The sequence below is a fragment of the Cupressus sempervirens genome, chromosome 8 (genome assembly GCF_028749045.1).
Source record: "Cupressus sempervirens isolate cs-2001-9-10 chromosome 8, ASM2874904v1, whole genome shotgun sequence".
NCBI classification, from domain to species: domain Eukaryota; kingdom Viridiplantae; phylum Streptophyta; class Pinopsida; order Cupressales; family Cupressaceae; genus Cupressus; species Cupressus sempervirens.
In genome coordinates, this window is record NC_143125.1 from 340,840,514 (window position 1) to 340,868,293 (window position 27,780).

Consider the following 27,780-nt stretch of genomic DNA (forward strand, 5'->3'; position numbering starts at 1 on the left):
GGGAGGTCGGGTCACAACCACACCCACAAGACTTCTAGAGCATACCCCCTCTCACCCCAGTAGTTTTTACTAGAGTTGTTGAGAAGGGTAAGAGTAAGACTATTTTGATATTGTACTTAAAACAATTATAAGACACTTAACTAGTTGTTCATTTCATCTGATGCAATTTATACCCTATTTGCTTGCTTGTGCACGCACGCACATGCACAAACACACACACACGCCCATGCACATGCACGCACGCACGCACACACACGCACATGTATATACATACATATAGACACACATACATATATGCATGTACACACGCGCACACGCGCGCGCGCACGCACACGCACACGCACGCACACACACACACACACACACACACACACACACACACACACACACACACACACACACATATATATATCAACTTTTTTGTTTACATTTACTCATTAGATGCATCTCCTTGGATTGTGCAAAAAAAAATGCATTCCTAATTAAATTTAAGCAATATTTTAAATTCCCAATGTTTTCCTATAAATTTCCGTCTTATATCCAATCTTTGCTAGTTTTAATTTTGTTTTCTCTCTACAATAACAATATTTTGAATTATGCCTAGGACGATTAAGTGATATTACTTCCATGCAAAAACCTATTTTCCAACTTCTTAGATGACATATGCCACCATGCTTTTCCAAGCAAAACATATGTAAAGAAAACAAAAAATGAAACCAACAATCAAATCTCTTGAAGATGGTCTGAATAAGCTAATGGCATGAACAAGTCAAGAATGGTCATATCTAATTCAAGGCCTAAGTGGGTTATGAAAGAATGCAATGTATTAACCAAATATAAGTGAAAATATGAGGTAATAAATTATGTGAATTGGCAACATGCATTTTTCCAAACTCCACAATAGAGTCATCCACATATTGATCCATGTGCCCTAATTTTCTCCATGATCAAGTCTGAATTGCTTCTACAAGAACAAAGATGGCACAATTTCTTGCCATCAACCACCCATATAATTAAAGAACATAGCTAAAAATTGATTGGAAGTCCAGCATACTATATGAGTAGCAATAACTCTCAAGTGTCTTGCCCATCCAAGAACCTCTAGAGCTAATCATCCAATAGGATCCTTGATCAGCACCCTGGCAATTTTGACTCAAGGATGATAAAGGATATAGCACCATCCTATAGTGTGCTTACGCTTCACTATTTAGTTGGTAAACAAGGCCAACTAAATCATTATCTCTGTGAGTTCAACAGTCTAATTTGGTGATAGTTATTACCAATACATGATTTTTAATATGTTTCAGTACCTTTTTCCATTTTCCAAAATCCCGCATTTTCAAATGTAATGACCCCTCATACCCACGAAACCCTTTAAACCTGATTACTACACTTAGCTCATATGTCAAGGCAGGGTCAATGGGTTACAGATGCTGTTATCAAAAGCATTCAAAGCAAGGAAATTGCCCATTACATTGCACTGGAAGGAGTCGATTAAAATTGGCTGAAAGAACACCTCAAACAAATAATAGAACCAAGAATTATCTCTTGGACCTTTTTTTGTCCCTAGTATAATGGTAATCATGGATTTTCAATCGAATTGGAAGCATGCTCTCTGTACTTTGCTTATTCAAGAATGAAAGGCAATAAGAATGTGCAAGTCTTTTACTTTACTGCTCCCTTTACAGCCTTTTCAGCTGCATCATCCAGATCTTCAGCTGTAATAAGTGTCATTCCACTTTCCTGCACAATTCTCAGTCAAACATTGGTGATCATTCAACTGAATGAATGGTACTGATCAACCCTTATTTCTTAAATGATACAAATATGGAGATTATGTGGACATCATTACCTTGAGAATTCCTTTTCCCAAATCAACATTTGTCCCTTCCAGGCGGACCACAACAGGTACCTTCAGTTTAACCTGTGAAAAGACAATCCTAGTTTTCAGTACCAAATTAAGGTAAGATGGTCAAAGAAATCATTAGGAAGTACACATAATAAAAATTAATTAGAACAGTTGAGTACTGCATGAAGGAAAGATAAAAGGGCAATCTAACCATGTAAACTGTACACGAGAATCATTCACTAATAAAAAAACATCATGACAGTGCAGTACTGTTTAGTGTAAAGAGCTCAAGCATTTATTACAAATTTGTATACTGGTCAGATGAAGCCAGTAGTCAAACAGAAGTCTGCAATATGAAAACTAAGTGATAAAGATATATTCTTTAGACCAAGTTGCATATAAGGAAGAGAAAAGAAGTAGGCAATGAATCTTATTAAGTCCATCAAAGGCTATATGCCAAAACACAAAACATCCTCTGTAGCCCATAATTGTCGGCTTGAGAATAGAATTAACTTAGAAATTGCTTATTGATGGATCCTCTCATGTAACAGCATCCCTATCAAGGGAAAGCTCAAAACTGCACAACAAACATTAACATAGTCCCAACATAAATCTCAAGCTTCCCAACTCAGATATAGAGGTCATTTTTTTTTTTAAATAAAAATTTAGTACTAAGTTTTTCTTTAAGATTTGTTTTTTAAACAGCATATTTGTATCGGTGAAAAACAATCAGACAGGGCAACAGAATCTACCAAAGACAATGACAAGACTAAGCAGAATCTTCTACTTCTAGAACTCAACCTATTCCAAAAAGGTCCAGAACTTCCCAAGATGATGTATATTTTCTGGTTGGTGATCCTGCTGATTCACAATACACTTAGAATCAGTTGGACCTAGTCAAATAATTCTGAAGATATTTCTTCTTTTCATGCCAAATTCTCAGAGGTTTCTTACACAAAAACATATCATAAAGCAAGGGACCCCTACAATGGAGCACTGCTATAGGAAAAGAATGCCATTGTTTGATCAAAGATCAAATCTTGGGATATTGTCCCTCTTTCCAAAGGAAAAAACTTGTTTTCTGTAAGTATATCAACAAGAACAGATACTTAAAAAATAAAATCTTTGAAAAAAGAAAGTGTGTCTTGCGGCCAATGCAATATCAAGTCTAAGGTATTTACTATTAATTACATAGAAATGTTTGCACAAATTACCAAGATAAAATGTGTTTGTTAGTTCTTTCTCTTTAAGCACCAAATTATTGGAACTTGTGATCTTTATCAAATGGATATGATGAGTGCCTTCGTCAAAGGTAATTTGCTGCATGAGATTTACATGGAGCAACCACAAGGTCGTATTGAGTCGAACTCTTCATCATCTGTTTGCAAACTCAGGAAGTCGCACCATGGTCCCAAACAACTCCATAAGCTTCAGAGGAGAAAAGGGCATTTTCTTGATATTCAATTTTCAGCATTATTTTGAAAGCACAGATTTACTCTGTTTAATTATTTCCATGGCTTTTCAGTCTCTCGAATAGTCACTAAAAGTATGCCATCTACTCCAAACGTTGACCCAACCCTGTTCCAGCAATGGGATGGGAGTTTTTGTTACTTGACTCGCAGAAAGCCTGATCTTATTTTTGTGTATCAACATCCTTTCTCAGTCTATGTAACAGACTGTCGGACTCAGTGGCCAATGGACAAGGCTTACAAAGCCCTCTGCACTTTAGGCTCTGTAGGACCTAGGTAGGATTACCTCTATTCATATCATTCTGAACATATATTTAACTATGTTGGGCTTTGATGGTATAGCAGATCTACTTCACACAATATGACAAGGGTCTTAACATGGATGTGTTCCTGACTTATGCATCCCTTTGCTATATATTAAATACCGTTGTTAAAAGAAATCTAAAACTAAAACAAAAACGAAAAGGAAGAGATTGTCAGATTTAAATTATGTTTCCAGCCAAAGCTTGACAAGAGAAATACTTCCAGACGAGTGCCATATCCATTACAAAGTCATAAAGTAATTACTCGTTCCAACAGCAACCTAAACACAAGTACAATGGTTCACTAAATCAATACTGCAGTACAGTAATGGGACCAGCAATTAGAAATACTGTTCATCTTCTTGAAGATACAAAATACAAACACAATAACCCTACAAACTAATTAAAAACATCTTTAATCTGCACCTTGAACAAAAGTAGTCAACTGAAATCTCATTAAAGAAAATGTGCAATAAAAACCCTGCAAATCTTTGATTATTCAAGTTTTGAAGATAATGGTTTATATCTTGGAGATGTTAACAATATCACATATGTTCATTGTACACACAACTTAAACTGCCTGTTACAATCAGAAAGAAAACTTAAATCACTGTCTGAATTTCTATAACTACTGAACTATTCGTGCATCTTTGCCTTTTCTCCTTGTTGCCCAAAATGGACTCTGAACAGGAATTTCCGAAAATGAGGAATAAAAAGAAAATAAAGGAAAAGGAAAAACTCAAGATTTCATCGGTATCTGACAGCTGTCTTTCCCTCAGTATATAATGAAACAATGACTTTGTTGCAACAATATTATTCCCCTCAACTAATAATTTCATGTGCTTTTTGCAAATGCGGTTATCTTTATTTTCCATTTTATTTTTCTATATCATTTTCCTCTCTTGAGCATGAAGAATGATTCAAGCTACACACCCATATTCACACGAAAGTACTTCATCTGAAATTAAAGTATTTTATGAAACTCTTCGCCCTATATTTTCACTGTACGCATCTTTAGTGAAATCTTTTTCAGTTTTTGGGTAAAAACAATATGTTGCATTTTTACCTTCCATCTTTACCTAGGTTAATTTTTCCCTCCCTTGATTAGAATGCTCATATCTCTTCTACCTACGTCTGAAAATATTTCTCACCTCTCAATGAGAAATCACTTGAGTGTACCCTTACCCTTTCTGTGAAATCATATTTACTCGAGTGAAAAACTTCAATTGCCTAGTAAATTTGGTTGCAAATATATTCACTTCATTTTACCTTTTGTAAAAACGCCTTACTCTGCCTCAAATTCCCAGCCATTTGCTCTTCTATTCATGTGAAAATAACTCTCCTAGCAAAGCAAATCTCCACTTTGCCTTTGTACCCAATGAAAACATTTTATGTAGTATGAGGGATTATTCATTCTTCAATCATTTCACTGCATTCTTGAGACGACACGCCTTAAAGGCATTCAGTTAAATAGAGTTTCCTTGCTGATGCATTTCATGCATAATCTCTAATCACCTTGCCAACAAGTTGTATGTGTACATAATTGTTCCCTGTTTCAAAAATCCAACTGGGCAAAAGCAGAGAACACACAGGGAAGGAATGTGGATGCTAACTTCACATTTTTCAGCTGGCATTTTCTTTTGAGCTTCTCAAACCACATCAACAAAACCATTTCTGCCATTATGCAGTCGTGGCATTATTTGAGACAACATTTCTTTAAAGTGCTCTGGAAAACAACTTACGTCTTATCCATGGCTCCACATTTTGCATGCATGTATACACAACATTTCCAACTATAAGATCTGAAGAAAACTCATTGATCCTTCATGCTTTGATGGCAGTCCATTCTCTGTTCCAAGCATCCATTTTAGCACAGGCAGAGAGGACAAACAAATAAATCTAATTTATTTTTGGTGAAGATTTTAGGGCACTGCCTTTCCACGTGATTTTCCACACTACTCTAATCTACCGGCAGAATGGTGTGTTGAAGTACGTAGCTGCAATAGAGACTTCATACTGATGATTGCCTACAGTTAAGATTTTCAGAATTCTTCTGTGTGTGCTATGTTCCTTTCCTTCTGTCAAGCTAAATGGAAGACTTTTTGTGTGTTCCTTATTTCTATTTCTGTGATTGGATTTGTGTATTCATGAGTATATGGAGCAGTGTATGTGGCATCATGCACAGGTGGCATCGTGTGTGTGTTTGAGTTTCTCTCATCTCGACATCAAGACTCTTCATAGAGACATCAAGTCCTTTACTGATCTTTAACAGCACTTTATTGTTGTCATTACATTTTTTGTGCTGGTGAAATTATTATTATTATAGTCAATTATAGTTTTTTTCATTTTATCAAAATCAATTTTATAAACCAAACTAATCATCATATGAGGCAAAAAAAAAAATTAACCAAAAAGAATTGTTGTGAGTAGAAGTTGCCTCATTTTTATGCATCAATTTCTGAGTTTTAGCATTCTTCAGCAGTGTGTATTAGCAAGAGTGTCCATCAGAATTATTACTGCAGAAAGTTTATGTTTTGCTGTGTGTGTATGAGCCATAAAAAGAGATATCTCTTGTGTATTGCATTTACTATGCAGTTATTGTATATCTGTGAGTTGCGATTAAACTCGGTCAGTTTTATGTTGTTATCTTTGTAAAGACCATCAGTGAATGATTGGTTAGCAGATTCTATGACTTAACTCACAAATTATTGATTCTCAGCTGAAGATATCAATAAGGAGAAAGGATTTGTAATTAGTTTTGAAACTTGAATAAAGGCATCATCGGTTTTTGTGGGCTGGGTTGTTTTTTTGCTCTACTTTCAGTTGTTTGTTTTCAGTTTGTGGCAACAGTGATGCTTTGCTAGTCGAACCAAATCCAGATTTGGGGAGATGCACTGCACCACTATGGTTAAGGCAAATGCTTATGCCAAGAGGTGAGGTAGTGACTGCCTGAACAGTTGAAGACATGCAAGGGTTAGTGGAAAAGGGTGATAGCGAGAAACATAAACAAATTGCAAAACAGGTGGCAAAGGTAATCAGGAGTGACGATGATGGTCACCAAAAAGTTCAAATTGCTATATCAAAGGTTAGCAAGGCAGTGGATGAGATTGTAGCTCAGGAGTATGAGATACTAGAGCATAACTTGGAAAGAATCACGGATGACATGGAATGTAAGGAGATCCAGGCAGGCATGGTTTCAATTAGAGAAAGGTTGAGGAAGGCAAATGAAAGGATTGTAAAGTTGGAAGCCGAAAACAAATATTGGAGAGATTGCCAGCCTATCCAACAGTTGCACCAGGCAGCCCTTCCTCAAAACAACGGGAGCAACATAGAAGAGATATCGGCTCAGTTGCAAGAAGTCAAGGGTTGGATCCATGATACAATCCAAGATGGGCGAAATTTCTTGCCTTCCTTTATCTCGATGTTCAGATCATTGGTGACTATTAGAGACAAATTCAAAACGTTTGAAGGGGAGTGGAAGGATTTCCTTCCAGTCAAGTACTTAGCAACTCCTAGGCTACAAGCATTTGTCAAGCTACCAAAGAAATATTTGGAAGGAGCCATGTTGGTAGATGGAGGAATGAGTACGATGGAGTCTTGGTTTGTTGCCTTGACCATCAAATTGAGGATACTTGAAAAAATATAGAATGAGATTGCACAGCACAGCCTAGGCATTGACACTTCCATTTCAACCATGATGAGCGATGTTGGGGCGGCACTTGATTTTGAAGATATCAAAGAGGAGGACGTCAATGAGATAGAGTTTGGATTGAGATTGGATGAGTTGGGGAAGGTTGCCATCAAGAAGAAACATTTGGTCACCCTTGCCTCCCACAATGCCTTTATCGGATATGTGAAAGAATATGAGAAGGATCATAAGAAGACACCGCAAGCAACATGATGAATTCAGCTAAGCTCAAGATGAAGCGCACGCTTTGCCCTCCCATGAAGGAAATCAATGACAGGCTAGCCAAGTTCATAGCCTTGGGTAAAAAGATGAAAGAAAAGGGTAGAATTACATTAGAAGATCATTTGATGTAAGCCCAAGTGGCAATTTCTCCTTCTTCTTGGGTAGGATAGGTGTCTAATTCTGATTGGCTACCATTTTGGTGCCTTCTCATTGGTTGCCACTTTTCTTTTTTTTTCATTGGTCCATTGATGGTGTGGCATCTTCTCATTGGTTGATGGGGTGGCAACCCTAATTAGGTTTTCTAGGGTCCAATTTGGATCATTGATTTTGCCTCTTAATCTCTACCGTTAGTTGTAATTTTGGCCTCTATATAAGGCCATTTGCTCTCATTTGTAAAGGGTTGAAGAAAATTGTTGCTAAGATAATACCAAAATTGTTTCTCCTTATCATTGTTGTGACTTGCATGGTGATTAAGAACACTTGGTGTTATTGCATGGTTTCTACTTCCAATAGTTGTTAGATTCTTTGAAGTTGTTAAAGTAGATTTCATTTCAAGAAAGTTGTTAAGTAAGAGTAAGAGTGGATGGATAGTTGCATGGTGATATCAGTGGATGTTTGATAGGGATCTATAACTAGGCCACTAGCATCCTAGCAGCTTGTTAGGAAGCCTTGAGTGCTAATCTAGTTTTTTTTCCTTGAATCATTGCATCTATGGAGGTAGAGCCGCTGGTATGCTTTCATCAGATTTGATCCTTGTCCATTTGCTAATCTTTCTATTCATAGGAGTAGGAGTAGAACAGAAAGTAGTTTAGTGAATGGAGTTCATTCTTAGAAAGTTAGAAAAGGAGAAACACCATTGGCAGACACACCCCCATCATCACCACCATCAACATCATTTGGCGCTCATACACATTACAAAGCTAGATTCATCACCATCACACCAAAAGTCCAAGTTATCCTTGAATGAACAACGTAAGGCTGCCTACATGATTACTAACAAATCACATTGATATAACCGAGTTAGTATCCACAGGTGTAAGGAACATTAGATTTTTTCTCATGTCTTCATGAGTATTAACTTTTCAAAAAAAGAATTGAGTGTTTGATATTCCGTATCAAGTATTCAATTTCTATATGTTATGTAGTGGTACAAAACTGACAACAACAAGTTTGTTGTTTTGTAGCTTTTGTTTCTTAGTTTTAAACTGTGAGGTTTTACTTGAATTTTCTTATTGCAGCAGCCCTTTGATTTCATTTTTTTGCAATGGGTAAAAAAGATGAATGTTGGAAATATACTGAAGAGTTTCCAGGAAGAAAAAAATTTCAAACGAAATGTATGTTTTGTAAAGAATGAAATTCTAGTAGTATTTATAGATTCAAATACCACATTTTGAAATTTTGATGGTATTTATAGATTCAAATACCACATTGCTGCTATAACTAGACATGCTATTACAATTTGCACTCAACAAATTGCTGAGGCAAAACATACTTGTTTAGTGGCATTAGAAAAATATGTACAAGAGAAATTGAATAAGAAAATGCAACAGGGTTAAGGGCTATTGGCTCTCATGCTCCCGTAGCCGCATCTGCATCTACATCAGCTTCCGCATCCATAGGTTATGTTGGATAGGGTTCTTCTAAGCCTCTTTTTCATCCTAGTTCTAGTGCTCATGCTAGTGCTAGTGCTAGTCAGTCTCATACTAAGATTGAGTCGAACTCCAACCTATTGCGGTCTAGAGGCGGAAAAACAGATTGGATAGTTACTTTGTACCACGCACTACTCCTGGCTCGCAAAGAAAAAAGAAATTCATGATGCTGCCAGAAAAGAGATTTGCAAATTTTGGTACTTTTGCAACATTACATTTGTTGCAGCCAGGTAATTGATTCTTTTTTCTTTGTTTTATTTAAGTTTAGAGTAAAACTTTAATTATATCTACTTTTTTTATGATTCATTGATTAATCATAAATTCACTTTACAAGCCTACATAATGATTTGATATCTAAAATTCTAATCATAATCTATTTGTGATAGGGCTCCTTATTGGCAAAACATGATAGATGTAGTTGCTATTTGTGGTTTGGGGTTTAAAGCCCCAACTGAGGCTGAGTTGAGTGGATACCTCTTGGATGAAATGGTAGAGGATATGAAGGTTGAGCTTGAGGAGCACCAAAAGGAGTGGATCGAAAAGGGTTGCACCATCATGACTAATGGTTGGACAGATAGGAGGAATAGAACGCTCCTCAATTTTCTTGTTTCCTATGGAGGTAATTGCTCATTCTATTTTCCTACATACATAGTGAACTGTGAATCGTGATTGAATATTTCAAATTTTGATTTGTTGATTGCTAACTTGTTGATGATCCATCATAATTCACTGTTTTGTAGGATATACCATGTTCCTCAAATGCATTGATGCCTCCGCTCATATAAAAAACACCACATACTTATGTGAGGTTATTGAGGAAGTCATAGCAGAGGTGGGGGAACATAATGTGGTGTAGGTGGTGATGGATAATGCAGCAAGTTATGTTGTTGCAGCTAAACTTTTAACTTTTCAAGTTTTGAAAATACATTTAGTTGAATTTTGAACTTTTTCTAATTCTAAGTTTCCTAAGTTCTAACAAGTTTGAATTTCTAATTAACTTAAAATTATTGTAGGTAAATTTTTGATGGAGAGGCACCCCACCATATTTCGGTCTCCTTCTGCAGCATACTGCATTGACCTTATGTTGGAGGAAATTGGCAAGCTTGAGTGGATCAAATCATGTGTCGATAGGGAAAAAAATATATGCAAGTGTATCTATAATCATTCATTTGTCCTTAGCACAATGAGGGACTACACGAGAGGCAAGGAGTTAGCTCGTCTAGTCATCATGAGGTTTGCCTCGAATTTCATCACACTGCAATCCTTGTTGACATCAAGGGACGGTTTGAGAAGCATGTTTGTTGGCCAGAAGTGAATTGCATCTTCCCATGCTACAACCACTACAGGGGTAGATGTGGTGAATTGCATCTTTGATGATGATGGTTTCTGGAAACCTGCTAAAGAAATCCTTAAGGAAAATTTATTGCGATTTAACATTTAGTATTTAGTATTTAATATTAATATTTAATTGTTTAATGATTTAGTTTTACTTTTAGTTATATTATTTTATATTTAAGTTTTGACTCAATTTTTTTTTGCATTATATGTTGAGCCCCTTGTATCTCTCCTATGAACTGTTGATGGGGAGAAACCCTCTATGGGCTACATATATGAGGGCATGGATAGAGCCAACGAGACAATTAGAGTCTAGTATGCAGCAGCTTTTTTTTTTAATCCAGCATTTCATTTCCGTCCTGACTTCAAGGCGGATGAGGAGGTTCTCACCGCCTTATATACAATGATCCAGAGGTTGAGTAGTGATAAGGATAGCAAAGCTACAACCATTGAGCTCGACAAGTTCAATAATAAAGAAGGGTCACTTTTATCTAGCAGGATGGCCATAGATGCTCAGACAACAATATAGCCAAGTAAAAATTAAATAATATATTCATGAATCTAAAGTTTATGACTTATAAGTTGTACATTTTAATTGTTGATTATGTAATTTTAAAGTTGTAAATGAGACTAATTATTTTTGTTTTCCCTTATTTTAGATAAATGGTGGCAAATGTTTGGGCCCACAACCCCAAAACTTCAAAAAATTGTCCTCTGTATTCTAAGTCAAGCAAGTAGCACTTCTCAATGTGACCGCAGTTGGTCCATGTTCAAGCACATCCACTCGAAGAGGAGAAATAGGTTGACTGTGCAGAGGTTGAATGATGTTGTCTTTGTTCATTACAACCTTTCTCTTAGGATCAAACAGATTTTGGACGCTGACTCCTCTTTGATCATTCTAGAGGAGATTGATCCAAAATCAAAGTGACTCACTGAAGCTATGGATCTAATCTTCACTAAGGAAGACCCTGTGTGGGTTGACCAGATGGATAGAGAGGTTGAGGCTTTGGCCATGGAAAAGGAGGCAGCTAGAGCACATTCAGGCACTGGTAGATGCACAGGTGCATGCACAGACACAGGCCGTAGTGATGTTGTTCGTGAGCCCATCTTACATGCGGGGGATATGGCTCGGCAGTCCTCTAGGACCTACCTTAGACACCTTTCTAGTATGAAGACTGGATGCTCAGAGGCTGAGGCTGAGGCTGCAACCGTGCTTGAGGATGATGATGAGGCTTGAGCTAGAGCATTGTTTTTTCATTTTGTTTACAGATATCGATAGACATACGTTTCATGGATCTTCATCTTAGATTCTTACATACATTTATGATTTGATGTCTTATGGATCTTCATCTTACATACATTCTATGATTTGAATCATTATGATCATATGATTTCTATTTACTTCAGCTACAGCCTAAAATTTACATTTTACGTGTAACATAGTTACGTATGTGATGGATTTATCATTTATGTTTCATGTTTATGTATGTTAACTTCTATTTGATGATGTTATAGTGTGTTTAAGTTATATTCGATAAAGGGTGCATGAAATAAGTTTTAAATTGTTAAAATCTCTAAATTTAAAGGGTATTTTTTAATTTGCAATTTCATAGTCGATTCATGGCTGATTCACGATTTTATTCGACCTTTGCCGATTCCGATCCAATTCCGGTTCTCATTACTTAGGTTTTAACTATTTTGTATTTAGTATTAGACTCTTTAAACTACTTTAAAAAGTGTCATCTCTAAGTACCCTTGTCTCCTATTTTTTAAAAATTGTCGTACCAGGACCAGTACCAGAAACCTATAAGTCCCCTCATCTCCTAGTGACCTTGGTTTTTTCTCTCTGATTAATTGCCAAAACTGCCGACCATATAAAACAACAGAGGAAGGTAACATTCCCAATACCTAATATTCGCCTGGTCCTTTAAAGGTCGGTTGCAATTGATGCTGGATTCTGTGAAAAGTTTTCAACATCTTCTGATAATAATATTTATTAATCAAAATGGTCTATCTTCAATATTTATTATAAACAAAGTACAGTCCGTTTTAGTTTATAGATGTTTATTGAAATTGCAATGGTCACGATTCATGATCTTCAGCTAAGTTACCCAATCCCCCTGTTTTGCCTCGGGTCCTGGTTCTGATTCTGTTCAGATGTTGATTCTGCTTGGATTCTACCAAGCTTCCAGCAGGATTCCAGACAGGAATCCGATTCTCTGTGGATTCAATCCGGATTTCCGATTCTCTGTGGATTCAATCCGGATTCCCATCCAGAATCCTGCTAGATCCTGCTAGAATCAGGACAGCATCCGGATGGATCCACACAAATCCACAGCTGTGGGTGCCCAAAAACGAGCTCCACATATTTACTATTGGATTGTGTATTAACTAATTAGAGTGCTATCGTAAAACTTTATTTCCAACTATTAGGTTGTGAGTTCATTTTTATCAGATTTAATGACAGACTAAATCTCCACTATACTCACTGGCAATTTCTGAAGGCAAATATGTCTATTTGCTCAAGCTTTAAATTGTTGGTTAACATCACAAACTTAGTCCTGTAACCTGATTTTAAGTAGTGATTATATAAGGAGTACTTGATTTACCTTTAGTGTACTGAAAGAAAACATTCCAACATTCCACTATACATCACTGATAATTGCTGAAGGCAAATCTTTCTATTTTGAAAAATTAAATTTCTCTGTTCCTTTCCTATAATCTTTAACTAAATTGGAGCTATCATGTTTGTTATTTCTAAGTTCTAACCATAGTTTGCAAACTCTCCGAGTACTCTCAGAGTTGCTGAGTACTCTCAAGTTTTTTTGCTGGGTGAGTACTCTCAAGTTTAACTCTCGCGAATTTATAGATGTAAACAAATGTAGGTAAAAATGTTGATGTAAACATTGGATTAGACGCATTTTTCACATCATTTTAGTGCTATAAACTACACATTTTCTCTATTGAAATGTCAATTACTAATTTAGTACATTTTGTAATTGTATTCTACAAAAAAATATGTTTCTTTAAGAGATTTTAGATTTTAGTGCTTTCGAAGTTGCCGAGTTTTTGTCAAATATATGCCAAGTTTTTTCCGAGTTGAAAATTTTGGACTTGCCAAGTACTTCTCCGAGTCTGAGTCTGCAAACTATGGTTCTAAGTTCTAACAATACAGTTCTAAGTTTCCTTGTTGGATTATATCAAGTCACATTTGACATGTGTGATCATCTGCACACCAATAGGATTCTTTTATTGCACTATTTCTTCAACATAAAATTTCCAAGAAAATGCAGTGTTTCATTTGCCAACAATTTGTAATTGCAACCCTTGAACAGTTGGTTGCATGAGGTAAACAAGCATTCCAGAGAGATGAGCAGTCACCTGTTTTGCAGCATTTACTATTCCACTTGCAATGATATCACATTTCATAATTCCTCCAAAAATGTTAACAAGTATTGCCTTGACCTTTTCATCAGAAGTCAAAATTTTAAAAGCCTCAACCACCTGCATGCACAACATAATGGTGTCATTCCTTATACAAAGCTCAGAAGTATCAGACTATTAAGGTAAAGCTACCATTCATCTGAGTTTATGGGCTCATACTCTATGCATTGGTAACATAACACAAACACCAAACGCTGCATTTTTTAAACCTCACAATGTTCCATCTCATTGGTAATATACTCTACAACAAAAATCTACCTAGTAAGTGTGAACAGAACAAACACAATGGAGACAGGTCAACTTATGCAGACACCGTCAAGCAAACTGGGCCACATTTTTTAAACCTCCCAAACAATGTTTCATCTCATTTCTAACATACTCTACAACAAAAATCTATGTAATAAGTGTAAACAGAACAAACACAATGGAGACGGGTGAAAAAATAACTTACATCCAAAATACTTCAAAAGCAAACAATTTGTATGCAATATAGCACAATATACATGTCTGGGAAAAGGAAAAACAATTGGACTAGCAAACCAGAAAGAGGCTTCCAATGGTTCCCAGTAAAATGTTCAGACGAATAGCATAGATTCAATTTTAGCAAAATATTCCAATTGCTAAATCAATTTAAACTCTTTTTTCCTTCTCTATTATTATGGTATTGTTACAACACTCAAACTTGGTGAAATGATTCAGTTACTCACACAGATGTCTTTGACATGGAAATCAGATTTTTATTGTATCTTTTAAATGGTTAAGTCATATGCTTTAAATGGTAGAGTTCTTCTGAACTAAAAACTCAGATGTGTTCCAGAATTTCAGAGTGTCAAAAGAAATAAACTAGCCTCAAAGAATCGACACATATTAAAAAATCTTGAGTCAGTCACTGATCATGCCTAGTTTTCTATGACTAAATCAATAGTGTCTCAAAACTAAAATTATCACACCCTTCCTTATAATCTATGAAGATAATATATGTCTGTCAATATTTAACTGCATCCATCACCAGAAATAAAATCAATGTTTTTTTCTAATTTGCTCATTTTGCTATGTTTTTCCAAAGAGCAAAAAAATCAAAATATATTTTATCAACTTCAAAATGCAAGCCCAGAACTTAACTACCATGTTAGTGTTTGTGCGTATTTGTGTGTTTGTATATATTCAAACAATGGGTATCTTTATAGAGTATTAAATACTAAAAACCCTAAAGTAAAAAAGTAATATTAACATTTTAAAGAATTAAACTAGATTAATTATATTGATATTTGTCATTTGATAATCATCATCCTGAGAGAAAACAATAATTTATAATCATTGTCACGGAGCTGGATTTAGCTCGTGCCTTGGATGAGCCTTCTCCCTTAGAATCTCCAACCACGCGCAGCACTAGCGATCACTACTTCTGACTCCCCATCTGGTCAGCCATTTCCATTCACCCAGACTACACCTTACCCCCAAACTTCATCAAGTGCCCACACATACACCCCTGCGGAATAGAAGTGGATGTCGAACCACCATGGTTCTACCTCCTTTGTTGCACCCTGCTCGGATGCTCGAGCTCCCAACTCTACACCTGTTCAACCCAAGCTCAACCCCTACCTAAGCCCTTATGAGTCCTCACCTCAGCGTCCCCCATAAGACAACCTTACTCCAACACTAGTAATCTGTTGGAAGTTCGAGCTAAGGCTGCAACGATTTGAATACACAGTGTTTTGGACAAATGTTGTGTTCACCATTGTTTATTCATTGCCCACGGTCTCACAAGGGAGGTGTGGGAAAATGGTTCAAACAAGATGTCCCAACATTGACAAAGAGATACCTTTACTGTCTTTGTGATTACACGACCGGTGATCAGCCCATCAACTTCAAAGCCAAGCGTTTGGTCAGCATTGTAAAGACTTTTGCAGGCTGCTACTTCATTTGACCAGCAATGTGTGTCCTATGGCTCAAGCTTTGGTGCTATGTGCAGTGCCACAATATCCACACAGAAAATATGTTCTATGATTTGGATTGTCTGTGCCTTCCCAGCTATCAAATCAAGTTTTCTCCATGTGGTGGGGTTTAATATTTGACATCAATTTGCAGTATCACTTATGGCATCTATCACTTACCGAGCAATTGGTTTTCCTCAATGCATTTTGCTGCCCATGGCTTTGTGGCTGGTTGTATTAATGATCTCAGTCTGCTTTATTCCAAACACATGGTTTTATAAACCGCTTCTTTATTGTTTGTCTTTTTGACTTTGTGTTTGAGGAAGCCTTCTCCACAATTTGCGTGCCCATTCATTAGTGGTGGTTGAAGTGAATCTAATGTAAGCATTTCTTTGCAAAGGGGCACATCAAGAATATTAGAGGGCCCGAGTTCTTTAAGTGCATGATTTACAGCCATCATTGACCAGCGGTTACTTATTGCAGATGGCTTCCCATCTTTGAGTGCATCAATGTTGGGCAAATATTAGTGAGGATCACTTTCTTTTCGCAAGATATAGTTTGTTAATTTGACTACACTTTCTTTTAGCAAGCCTATGGCTCTTCTTCAATGCACATGCTCTCCTCTCTTGCTGCGAGTAAATAGTTGTCAGTGCCTTTACAGTTACATTGAGCAGCCAAGCCAAGAGCCTTGCCTCTCTATGTCCACGTATGTGTGGATTTGAATTATGTCTGGCAATGTTTTTCTTTTGCCTTCAATGGTTCTTGGTGGTTATGAGGGGTGGCAAGCAAGCCACCATCACACCCATCCAGCTACTCAACACTTCTTGGCCCCTCTCCACCTGGGACGGACACACTTTTCATACATGCTAACATGGAGGCCAAACCCTCATCTCTAAGTACTTAAGAGGGGTAGGCCATTTTTAGGCCACATTGGACATCTAATGTTTATTTTTGCTACCCAACATATCATCGTAAAAAGTGGTCCAATTTGCTAGAAGTAGTGGTTGTCGTTGCAACAAAAGCTCGGCCTATTAATAACCGATACAACCACTAGACTTATAGAAGACACACGAAGTTGTTAAACCATGTCGTGAATCCCCACGAGGGACATCATTGATCACAACATGCATGGATCCAAACCTACGACCAAGCTCTAATACCATTTTTGACAAGTAGTGGTTCTTGTTGCACCTAAAGATCAACCTATTAATGCCCAATACAGCCACTAGACTTGTACTGACCAACATTAATTGTTAAACCATGTCGCGAATCCTTGCAAGGGACATCAGAGTACTGCCAAAAATCCCCTTCCTAGCATTACTCATCATGGCATGCATGAATTCAAACCTATGACCAAGCTCTGATACCATTTCTAAGAAGTATTGGTTCTTTTTGCACCTAAAGATCAACCTATTAATGCCTAACACGACCACTAGACTTGTATTGGACATCCATCACTTACCGAGCAAATGGTTTTTCTGAACACATTTTGCTGCACATGGCTTTGTGTCTAGTTGTATTAATGATCTCAGTCTGATTTATTCCAAATGCATGGTTTTATAACCCGCTTCTTTATTGTTCGTCTTTTTGACTTTGTGTTTAAGGAAACCTTCTCCACAATTTGCGTGTGCATTCATTATTGATGCTCAAAGCAATCTAATTGAAGCATTTTCTTTGCAAGGGGCACATTAAGAATATTAGTGGGCCCAAGTTCTTTAAGTGCATTGTCTACATCCATCATTGACCGATAGGTACTTATTGCAAACAGTTTCCCATCTTTGAATGCATCAATGTTGGACAAATATTTGTTAAGGATCACTTTCTTTTTGCAAGATCTACTATGTTAATTTGACTACACCTACTTTTAGAAAGCCTGTGGCTCTTCCTCAATGCACATGCTCTCTTCTCTTGTTGCAAGTAAAAAGTTGTCAATGCCTTCACAGTTACAAAAACCAAGAGCCTTGCCTCTCTAGGTCCACGTATTGTGAATTTCAATTATGTCTAGCAATGTTTTTCTTTTGCCTTCAATGGTTCTTGGTGGTTATGAGGAGTGGAAAGCAAGCCACCATCACATCCATCCAGCGAGTCAACACTTTTTGGGCCCTCTCCATCTGGGAGGGGCACACTTTTCAAACATGTTAACATAGAGGACCGAACCCTCATCTCTAAGTACTTAAAGAGGGGTAGGTCACATTGGACATCTAATGTTTATTTTTGGAAATCGACATATCATCGTAAAAGTGGTCCAATGTGCTAGAAGTAGTGGTTGTCATTGCAATGAAAGATTGGCCTATTAATAACTTATACAACCACTAGACTTATAGAAGACACAGGAAGTTGTTAAATCATCTTGCAAATCCCCGTGAGGGACATCAGCACACTACGAAGAATCCCCTCCCAACATTACTCATTATGACATGCATAGATCCAAACCTGCAACCAAGCTCTCAAACCATTTTTGAGAAGTATTGGTTCTTGTTACACCTAAAGATCAACATGTTAATGCCCAATACAACTACTAGACTTGTAGTGCCCAATTTTAATTGTTAAACCATGTTGTGAATCCTCACGAGGAACATCAATGCCAAGAATCCCCTTCCTAGCATTACTTGTCACGGCATGCATGCATTCAAACCTATGACCAAGCTCTGATACCATTATTGAAAAGCATTGGCTCTTGTTGCACATAAAGATCAACCTATTAATACCGAATACAACCACTAGACTTGTATTGGACATCTATCACTTACCAATCAATTGGTTTTTCTCAACGCATTTTGTTGCACATGGCTTTGTGGCTGGTTGAATTAAAGATCTCGGCCTGCTTTATTCCAAACACATGGTTTTATAACCCGCTTCTTTATTGTTAGTCTTTTTGACTTTTTGTTTGACGAAGCCTTCTCCACAATTTGTGTGTGCATTCATTTTTGAGCCCTCTCCATCTAGCAGGGGCACACTTTCCAAACATGCTAACATCGAGGACCAAACCCTCATCTCTAAGTACTTAAGAGGGTTAGGCCAAATTGGACATCTAACATTTAGTTTTGCCAACCGACATATCATCGTAAAAGTGTTCCAATGTGCTAGAAGTAGTGGTTGTCATTGTAACAAAAGATTGGCCTATTAATAACTTATACAACCACTAGACTTATGGATGACACGGGAAGTTGTTAAACCATGTTGTGAATCCCCAAAAGGGACATCAACACACTGCGAAGAATCCCCCTCCCGGCATAACTCATCACGACATGCATGGATCCAAACCTGAAACCAATCTCTGATACCATTTTTGAGAAGTAGTGGTTCTCGTTGCACCTAAAGATCAACCTATTAATGCCCAATACAACCACTAGACTTGCAATGCCCAATTTTAATTGTAAACCATGTCGTGAATCCTCGCGAGGGACATCAACACACTGCCAAGAATCCCCTTCCTAGCATTACTCATCATGGCATGCATGCATTCAAATCTGTGACCAAGCTCTTATGACATTTTTTAGAAATATTGGTTCTTGTTGCACCTAAAGATCATCATCTACCAATTAATGCCCAATACAACCACTAGACTTGTATTGGACATCTATCACTTACCGAGCAATTGGTATTTCTCAAGGCATTTTGTTGCACATGGCTGTGTGGCTGGTTGTATTAATGATCTCAGCCTGCTTTATTCCAAACACATGGTTTTACAACCCACTTCTTTATTGTTCGTCTTTTCAACCTTGTGTTTAAGGAAGCCTTATCCACAATTTGTGTGTGCATTCATTATTGATGCTCTAAGCAATCTAATAGAAGCATTTTCTTTGCAAAGGGGCAGATTAAGACTCTTAGTGGGCCCGAGTTCTTTAAGCGCATGGTCTGCATCCATCATTGACCAGCGGCTACTTCTTGCAAACGGTTTCCCATCTTGGAGTACATCACTATTGTGCAACTATTTGTGAGGATCACTTTCTTTTTGCAAGATATACTTTGCTAATTTGACTACACTTGCTTTGAGCAAGCCTATGGCTCTTCTTCAATGCACATGCTCTCCTCTCTTGTTATGAGTAAATAGTTGTCAGTGCCTTTACAGCCATATTGAGCAACCAAGAGCCTTGCCTCTCTATGTCCACATATGTGTGGATTTGAATTATGCATGGCAATGTTTTTCTTATGCCTACAATGGTTCTTGGTGGTTATGGGGGGTGGTATGCAAGCCACCATCACACCCATCCATCTACTCAACACTTTTTGGGCCCCCTCCATCTGGGAGGGGCACATTTTTCAAACATGCTAACATGGAGGACCAAACCCTCATCTTTAAGTACTTAAGAGGGGTAGGCCATTTTTAAGCCACATTGGACATCTAATGTTTATTTTTGGCAACCGACATATCATTGTAAAAGTGGTCCAATGTGCTAGAAGTAGTGGTTGTCATTGCAACAAAAGATTGGCCTATTAATAACTAATACAACCACTAGACTTATAGAAGACACAAGAGGTTGTTAAACCATGTCACGAATCCCCACGAAAGACATCAACGCCCTACCAAGCATCCCCCTCCTAGTGTCTCATCACAGGATGCACAGATTCAAACCTATGACCAAGCTCTGATACCATTTTTTAGTAGTGGTTCTTGTTGCACCTAAAGATCAACCTATTAATGCCCAATACAACCACTAGACTTGTAGAGGACACATGAGGCTATTAAACCATGTTACAGATCCCTGCAAGGGACGCTAGCACATTGCCAACACTCCACTATTTACTAGTGCAAATTTATTTTTGTCCTTTATAAGCACTAATCTTGGTAGAAACATTAGATCCAATGTCCATCCATGTCTATTGGGGATTTTGCACACATGATGTGCTATATTATTTGTACTCGCACTAAAATATAAAGTGCCACGGGGGATTGTGTAGAGACTTTGTTTGCCAATCACAGCTCTATCAAAGTAAGAGGTCCTCAACGACAACAAAAGAATCTCCAATATTCTTGCCCCATGCAAATGTGTAGCTTGACTCGCACCCTTTTCCCAATTGCATATACACTTTTGGTCCCTTATGTATAGCACAGTGACACATCATTTCATTGGATTTGTCATGCCTCACCCAAGTTAACATTTTTTGGGGAGGTGGGCCAAGGTGGGGAGGTGACATACTATTCATGCTAATGCTTCATTGGTTTAGCTTGAAGTGCATTAAGACACTCTTGCATTCCTTTTTGTGGCTCATTGGTTTCACTTGAAGTGTGTTGAAACACTCCTAGATTCCTTTTTGACTATTGTGCCTACATTTTCAAGATGGTTGAGAAGTGATAATGGAATCACTCAAACAACTTCATTAGTTGTGAAGTGAAGGTCACTCATGTAGACTCTTATGTTGTATGCATCTTCGATCCACAAATGTTATTGCTATTGTTGTCATTTGATGATTGCTTGAGAAGTGTCATTTACAAATTACAGCACACATAGAAATTGTGTTCTTTCTAATCATCATCCTTTTAAATAAGGATCAGTGTAATACCAGCACGAGGAATGTCGAGAGGGGGGGTGTCAGGATGAGTTTCTAAGATAGGAAAAAAAGGGCCTCAACTTGGAGACGGTGGTGAAATGACAAGGGAACGAAGGTAGAGGGGTTGGGGGTTGGGGGTGAGGTGTGTTGCATACTATACATATAGAACATGAAATGCCAGCTACGAAATGATGTTCAATTTAACATACCAAGTTAAAATACTTGTACATAAAAAAATTGCAACACGAACTAGAACCACTGAACATTCAACATAGTAACATACTACATACTACATACCTAATAGTAACATTCATGTTGAGTAACATGGATCGTTTTCTGCAAATGTATTAACATGGCCATTGTAATTGATGTCTTCCAAATGCAGATTTGAAGACTCATAAATATGAGTGTTACATCCCAATTTTTGACCTAATTTGAAATATAGTTGTTGAGGTTCACATGAAGTCAGTTGACAGTTAAATTGGTTATAATCTTGTGAAATGATAAGATGGTTAGTCGTTATAATTTCATGTGAGGATAACATGCTAGTTGATTATTTATCATGAATTCATGGAATTGAAAAGGCAGCTAACCGTTATGATTATTTATAACTTGTTATGATAATATGATTTAATTACGGAGAATTTTCTTGTAGAAAACACGTCAAAGGGGTGGAAGTATTGCTAAAAATAATTAGGCACAGGAGCATCACCATCACTGGGCAAATGGGTTGACGACCTAACGACTTGAAACAGGATACATCTGTGGGACCTACATGAGCTATTTAAATAAAATAATTTGAGAAACATAAATAATTGGGTTAAAATATAAAACATACCTTAAAACGATTTAATATGATCTTTCACCTTATTATTATACTAGATATATCTATATACGTACACAGATATAAAAATGAGATAGCACTATTATATTATAATAATATATTAAAATGATGTCACCACATTAATATATTTACATACATGTATGTAAATATAAATTATAACCTTCCAACTCTCTTTCCATTCTTTTATTCTTTCCTTGTTTATACTCGATTTAATACTTGGAAATTTGAATCGACTATAATCTTTTGTAACCAGTGGGAACCAAGGAGTCATGTTGCTCTCCATCTGAGGAAGCCGTCAGGGAGAGTCGGGATCCCTTTTTCCCTTGGTGCCAAATTCTTCCTTGCTACATTCAGATTTTCCTTGTTTCTTTTACCAACTCCTCCTTGCATTGATACGACTGTAATCTGCCTTTGATACATCTTACAATCTGCCATTAAAACATCTCACAGCCTGCCATTAAAACATCTGCTATTGCCATTGATCTATTTTACCATACACCATTGATACATTTGATATTACCATTGTTTAAAAACCTTGTTCACATTGTGTGACTTCAACTTCAAACGATTCCAGCTAGGATAGTGTGGTTAAGCGCTGAAGAAGTCAAGAGGGAGCTGGTCAGTTTGCAAGTTCCCCAATGGATACATAACAAATGAATTACCCTTCTATATTTTTGAATGCATATTCTCCTGCAGCCAGCTAAGCTTAGGAGTCACTTTCTTTAAACTGTGACAATATTATGCAAGTCTCTTTCTTTAAAAAAGAAGTGCAGATACAAAATCATTTAGCAAGATCCAAACACCCGACTTTTATAAGTTTCAAACACCATCTTTTCCATGTTATCAACCACAGCTGTGAGAAATATTTATACTGGGAACCAGCGTTCAAGACATGTTGCTGAACTTTCAGCAAAAATTCCATTCATCTTATAGAATATATATATATCAGGTTATGTGATTAACCCAAAACCAAACATTGCAATGAAACTTCTACCAAATTTGCCACAGCAATTCCGATTTATGTAGCAGTAAGCTACAGTACTTATCAGGAGAATATCTTGTTTGATATCTGGTCTGATATTACAGTATTAATTCTCTTTAAAATAGATTAGATCATGGTAAGTGAAAGCCAAGTAACCATAATACGAATCCATAAATCTTTATGCCAATGGAGATAAGAGTTGAACAATAATTTCTGCATATTTACTCAAATCACGGATTGAGATAACTGGAATATATGTATATAACAATCATGAATCAATTGAGAATCAACAAACAAAGCCAATTGTTCTGAGATCCGAGCACCTAGGATTCACCAGCTGTATAGCCATGAATAAGATGAAAACGTGAGATGGAGTTTACAAAGACGTAGAAATAAAAGTCAGATATGACACATTAAATTTGGAATAATATCATTTAATAGCTCATGCATGATCCTATTATTGTAACTCCTGTTGTCAAGTCTAGTGGTGTGGTAGATACCAAGACCAGTAGATGATAGATGTTCCAAGTCCAATTCCGGGTAGGGAGGGTCTTTCTCATTGGAGATTGTGTGGGGAATAAGTTAAGGTCCGAGGTTGGGTGGTTAAGCCCCTGACAATGTTTCACCTCTCCCCAAGATGTTGAGCGTGCATTAGACAAAGATAAGCTATGCATTCAATTGTTTGTCAGAAACATGCATTTTCAATTTTATGAAGTATATGCAAGAAGAAGGTAAGATTGATTGAGTTTTATCATCATTACAATGATTTTACATTTAGTTGCGAGAGAAAAGATTTATCTGATGGATTGTTATATAAATCTTCCATTTATATGAATAATAAATATGAACATATCTTCTAATCTTATGTTATTGCCATAGTTAAGCAATCGAAAGAAAAGGAATGATACAGTGGTATCTGGAGCCCTAATTAATTCAGTGGTATCTGGAGCCCTAAATGATACCATGGTATATGAAGCCCCAATTGATTCAATGGTATCTGAAGCCCCAATTGATTCAATGGTATCTGAAGCCCTAAATGATCCAGTGGTAATTGAAGCCCTAAGTGATACAATGGTATCTGAAGCCCTAAATGATCCAATGGAAATCGAGGCCCTAATTGATACAATGGTATGTGATGCCCTAATTTAATCTAGTGGTGTTTAATAGTAATCGACATTTGATTTTGATATAGCAGTTTTAGATAGTAGTCGACATATGATATTGTTATAGTGGTATTTGTGGACTAACCTGGGTGGTTGCAGAAGCATCCCTAGTTTGATTTCGATCTCAAATTCCATGGTATTTGGATTTCAATTTATATAGTAAATTCATTTGATGGTGTTTTAAGTTCTTAGTTAAGAAATTTTGTCTAACTGATTTTAACCGTAAATCGCATTCACATGAACGTGACTAATATAACTATCTTCCTATGAAAATGAAGTAATAACTATATTTCTTGGATATGTTAGTTGATAATTAAGAATACCTGGGAAAATAGGTTGTTACAGAGAGGAGACATGTCTCTATAGTTAATCATCATTAGTTAATATATTAATTATATTAAATAACCATATGTATAATATATATATATATATATATATATATATATATATATATATATTATTAGTATATATATATATAATATTATATATACATATAAGAATATTTATCTAATGATGATTTACCATCAACAATGTATCTCATGATCGAATCAATCTTACTGCAACTACGAACTTAACACTCCCTCTTAGTTAGGGAGGATTGATATAGAACATGTTATGTTCTTGAGTATATGAAGAGATATCATCTTAGTGTAATATTCCTAGAATGGCATATTTAAGGATATCAACATAAATCCATCAACTTAGATATTATCTTGTAATATTATCCGAAGTATGATTCAACAAGAATTATCAATCATATGATATTCATCATACATATATTCTTTTGGTATGTGCACTAGCATCAAATCCTTGATGCCTACCAAAAGAATATGGTAATATCCTAGAACGATTTGAGTTATCTGATTTTCAGCAATTCGACACAATAATTTAATATAGTCTATCAGATAACAAGAAATCACAATGTCATACACTCTATCATGACAAGTATCATGATCTCCAGCACTCCAGGCCAACAACTTAATAAAATATGATCATGATACGTTTGTTATCATGACTTACACCACTCTGGGACAACAACTCAATGAAATCTATCATGATAACAGGTCTACCATTTATAAAATCGTCACCTTACAATGGTTACCTTTTGTTTGATCATGATACATTTGTTATCACGACTTCTAGCACTCTGGGACAACAAATTAATGAAGTCTGTCATGATAACAAGTCTACCATTTATAAGATCATCACCTTACAATGGTTACCTTCTGCCTATATATGTCAATGAAAGATTGTCACCTTTTATTACATATCATATGTGAAATAGTAACCACCATAAACCAAGTCAAAGGGTGGTACAAAGGCTTTCACCTTAATTCTCTCCCCCAGAGAAGAATGCATTACAAGAAATTTCACTTAAAACTTTTCCACGTAGAGAAGATATCATTCACAAAGATTGCACCTCAAAATTTTCCCTCTGAACAATGATGATCCTATGAAGTCAGGTCCAGTAGTTACTCCTTTAAAGGCTCTCTTCCCTCAAGGATTCTTGTCAGACTCACTCTGAATCTGATATCAATCTTCCGATTTTCTAGTGATAAGTCAATATTTCCTTATGTTGCACTCAAGAGTAGACCCATCAAAATTATGCAGTCACACACATGTATTTCTACACTCCCTCTGAATATTAATCTTCTAAGCTCCTACGTTGCCTTCAAAGAAGTCTCATACTCTCTCTTAATGTAGAAGGATACTCATAATCTCAATCATCAAAGATATTTGCTTCAAGAGCCTCACTTTATCCAACCTGATCACAACTTATTTTAAGCTACTGTCATAAGTTGCATAATGTGTCATTCTTCTTTTCCTACAAGATCAACTTCAGATACAAAGCAAAAGATCAAGGCAAATAACTCTTATACTATGTGTAGAATTACAAATAAGAGAAACTACAATAAGTAAGTAAATATAATACTCAAAGATAATAGATACTTATCTCCACATTAACGTTCTTGATACAAGTTGCTCCAATGAGGGTCCATGTGCCTCAAATAAGATGATGTCTACGTATAAACATTTATCAAACAATGGGAATGAAACATTGATTATTATTCCCCCCGCGATGTAAAATTCCTACTTGTTCCTTCAACATTGTTGGGTGATAGTATCTATTTAGTGATATGAGTGATAATTTCATTCTATGCAATTCATATCTTGAGGAATGTATTGAAGTTTTGTTCCCGTGAATGATCCATCATCGCTATTTTTCCTCATACCATCATCTCCTTTGGTGTGGGCAATGCGATGAAATTCACAACACCATATATGATGGTCAACTAATAATTGATACTTGTGTATCCAATTCGTTGTGTATGTTCTCTACATATATTCTAAAATATTCATAGCTCTTTGCTCTATTGTGTGTTTTATTGTTTGTTTTATTAATGATTCCCTTTTTTCTTATTGATAGTCTATGTTGCATCTCATCAAGGATGATGCTTCGTACGTATAATATTCAAATACTTTGAGCAAGAGATCGTTGTAGAGTTACAATATGAAGAGATCACTATAGGATGACTTGCTTGGGACGTCATGTTTCTTCCAAATGGTACTGTAAACTCTAAGGGTTACAAAAAATTCCAAATATATAATGTAAATAAAGTAACACAAATTCATGGCAAATTCCCACTATATGTTTCCATTTCGTGCCCTGAATATTTTCTCCCTCTTGTACACTTAATGTATAAAGTGATGAATCTATTGTTTGCCTAGTAGAGAATCTTTCCAATCTATTCCTTAATATCCTTCGTACTCTTCCATGAGGATTCTTCACTCCCCTATTAATATCGTTGTTCATTTCAGGGCATATGCAACTTCTATTTTAAAATGTGCTTTCTATGATGGTGACTGACTGAACTATTCATGGTATTATTGTTGGATGTAGTTTTGGAGTGGGAATATATTATGACCACAATCTCAGAATGTCCATAAGCTGAGTGAGTCATGTTGCTCCCTTAATCACACCAATTACGGGTTACTGAATTCCTATACGTTGCTTGTATATCTAGATGATCATTGCCTTTGTTATTCCCTCATTCTCTGAAATTTCTCTCTACTATAAATGTCCACCAAAATAATATTAAAGATGTAGACTTCTAGCTCAATGCAATGACCTTGGGTGCTATTAATTCCCACAGCTTATCTTAGTATGGATGTTTCTTTACTATCACTCTTCCTTCTACTGTTGTTGATTTATCGCTGCATCCTAATTTATCATGGCTTTTTCAATAATCTTTATCATTGGCTTTTCTTCTCCTTTCCAGTATCTCTTCGAAAAAATATATATATTTATTCTCTTTCCCTTTTATATATGGGATGTTATTGCGATTTGCTACTTGACTGTATCTGTTATTCAAATCTCTAATCACCCTCGTATATATATTAAAAG

At 36.4% G+C, this 27,780-nt stretch overlaps 1 protein-coding gene across 1 annotated transcript in view; it reads right to left on the reverse strand.

Moving 5' to 3' along the window:
- Nucleotides 1-837: 837 nt before the first annotated feature.
- LOC149542733 (ATP citrate lyase (ACL) family protein) overlaps nucleotides 838-27,780 on the reverse strand; it is a 169,622-nt gene continuing 142,679 nt past the window's right edge. Inside the window, exons 10-12 of the mRNA XM_089797617.1 lie at nucleotides 13,896-14,018; nucleotides 1,853-1,924; nucleotides 838-1,743 (exon numbers count right to left, since the gene is read on the reverse strand). Of these exons, the coding sequence (XP_089653743.1) occupies nucleotides 1,666-1,743; nucleotides 1,853-1,924; nucleotides 13,896-14,018 (273 nt within the window). The 3' untranslated portion in view covers nucleotides 838-1,665. The remainder of the gene's footprint in view (nucleotides 1,744-1,852; nucleotides 1,925-13,895; nucleotides 14,019-27,780) is intronic.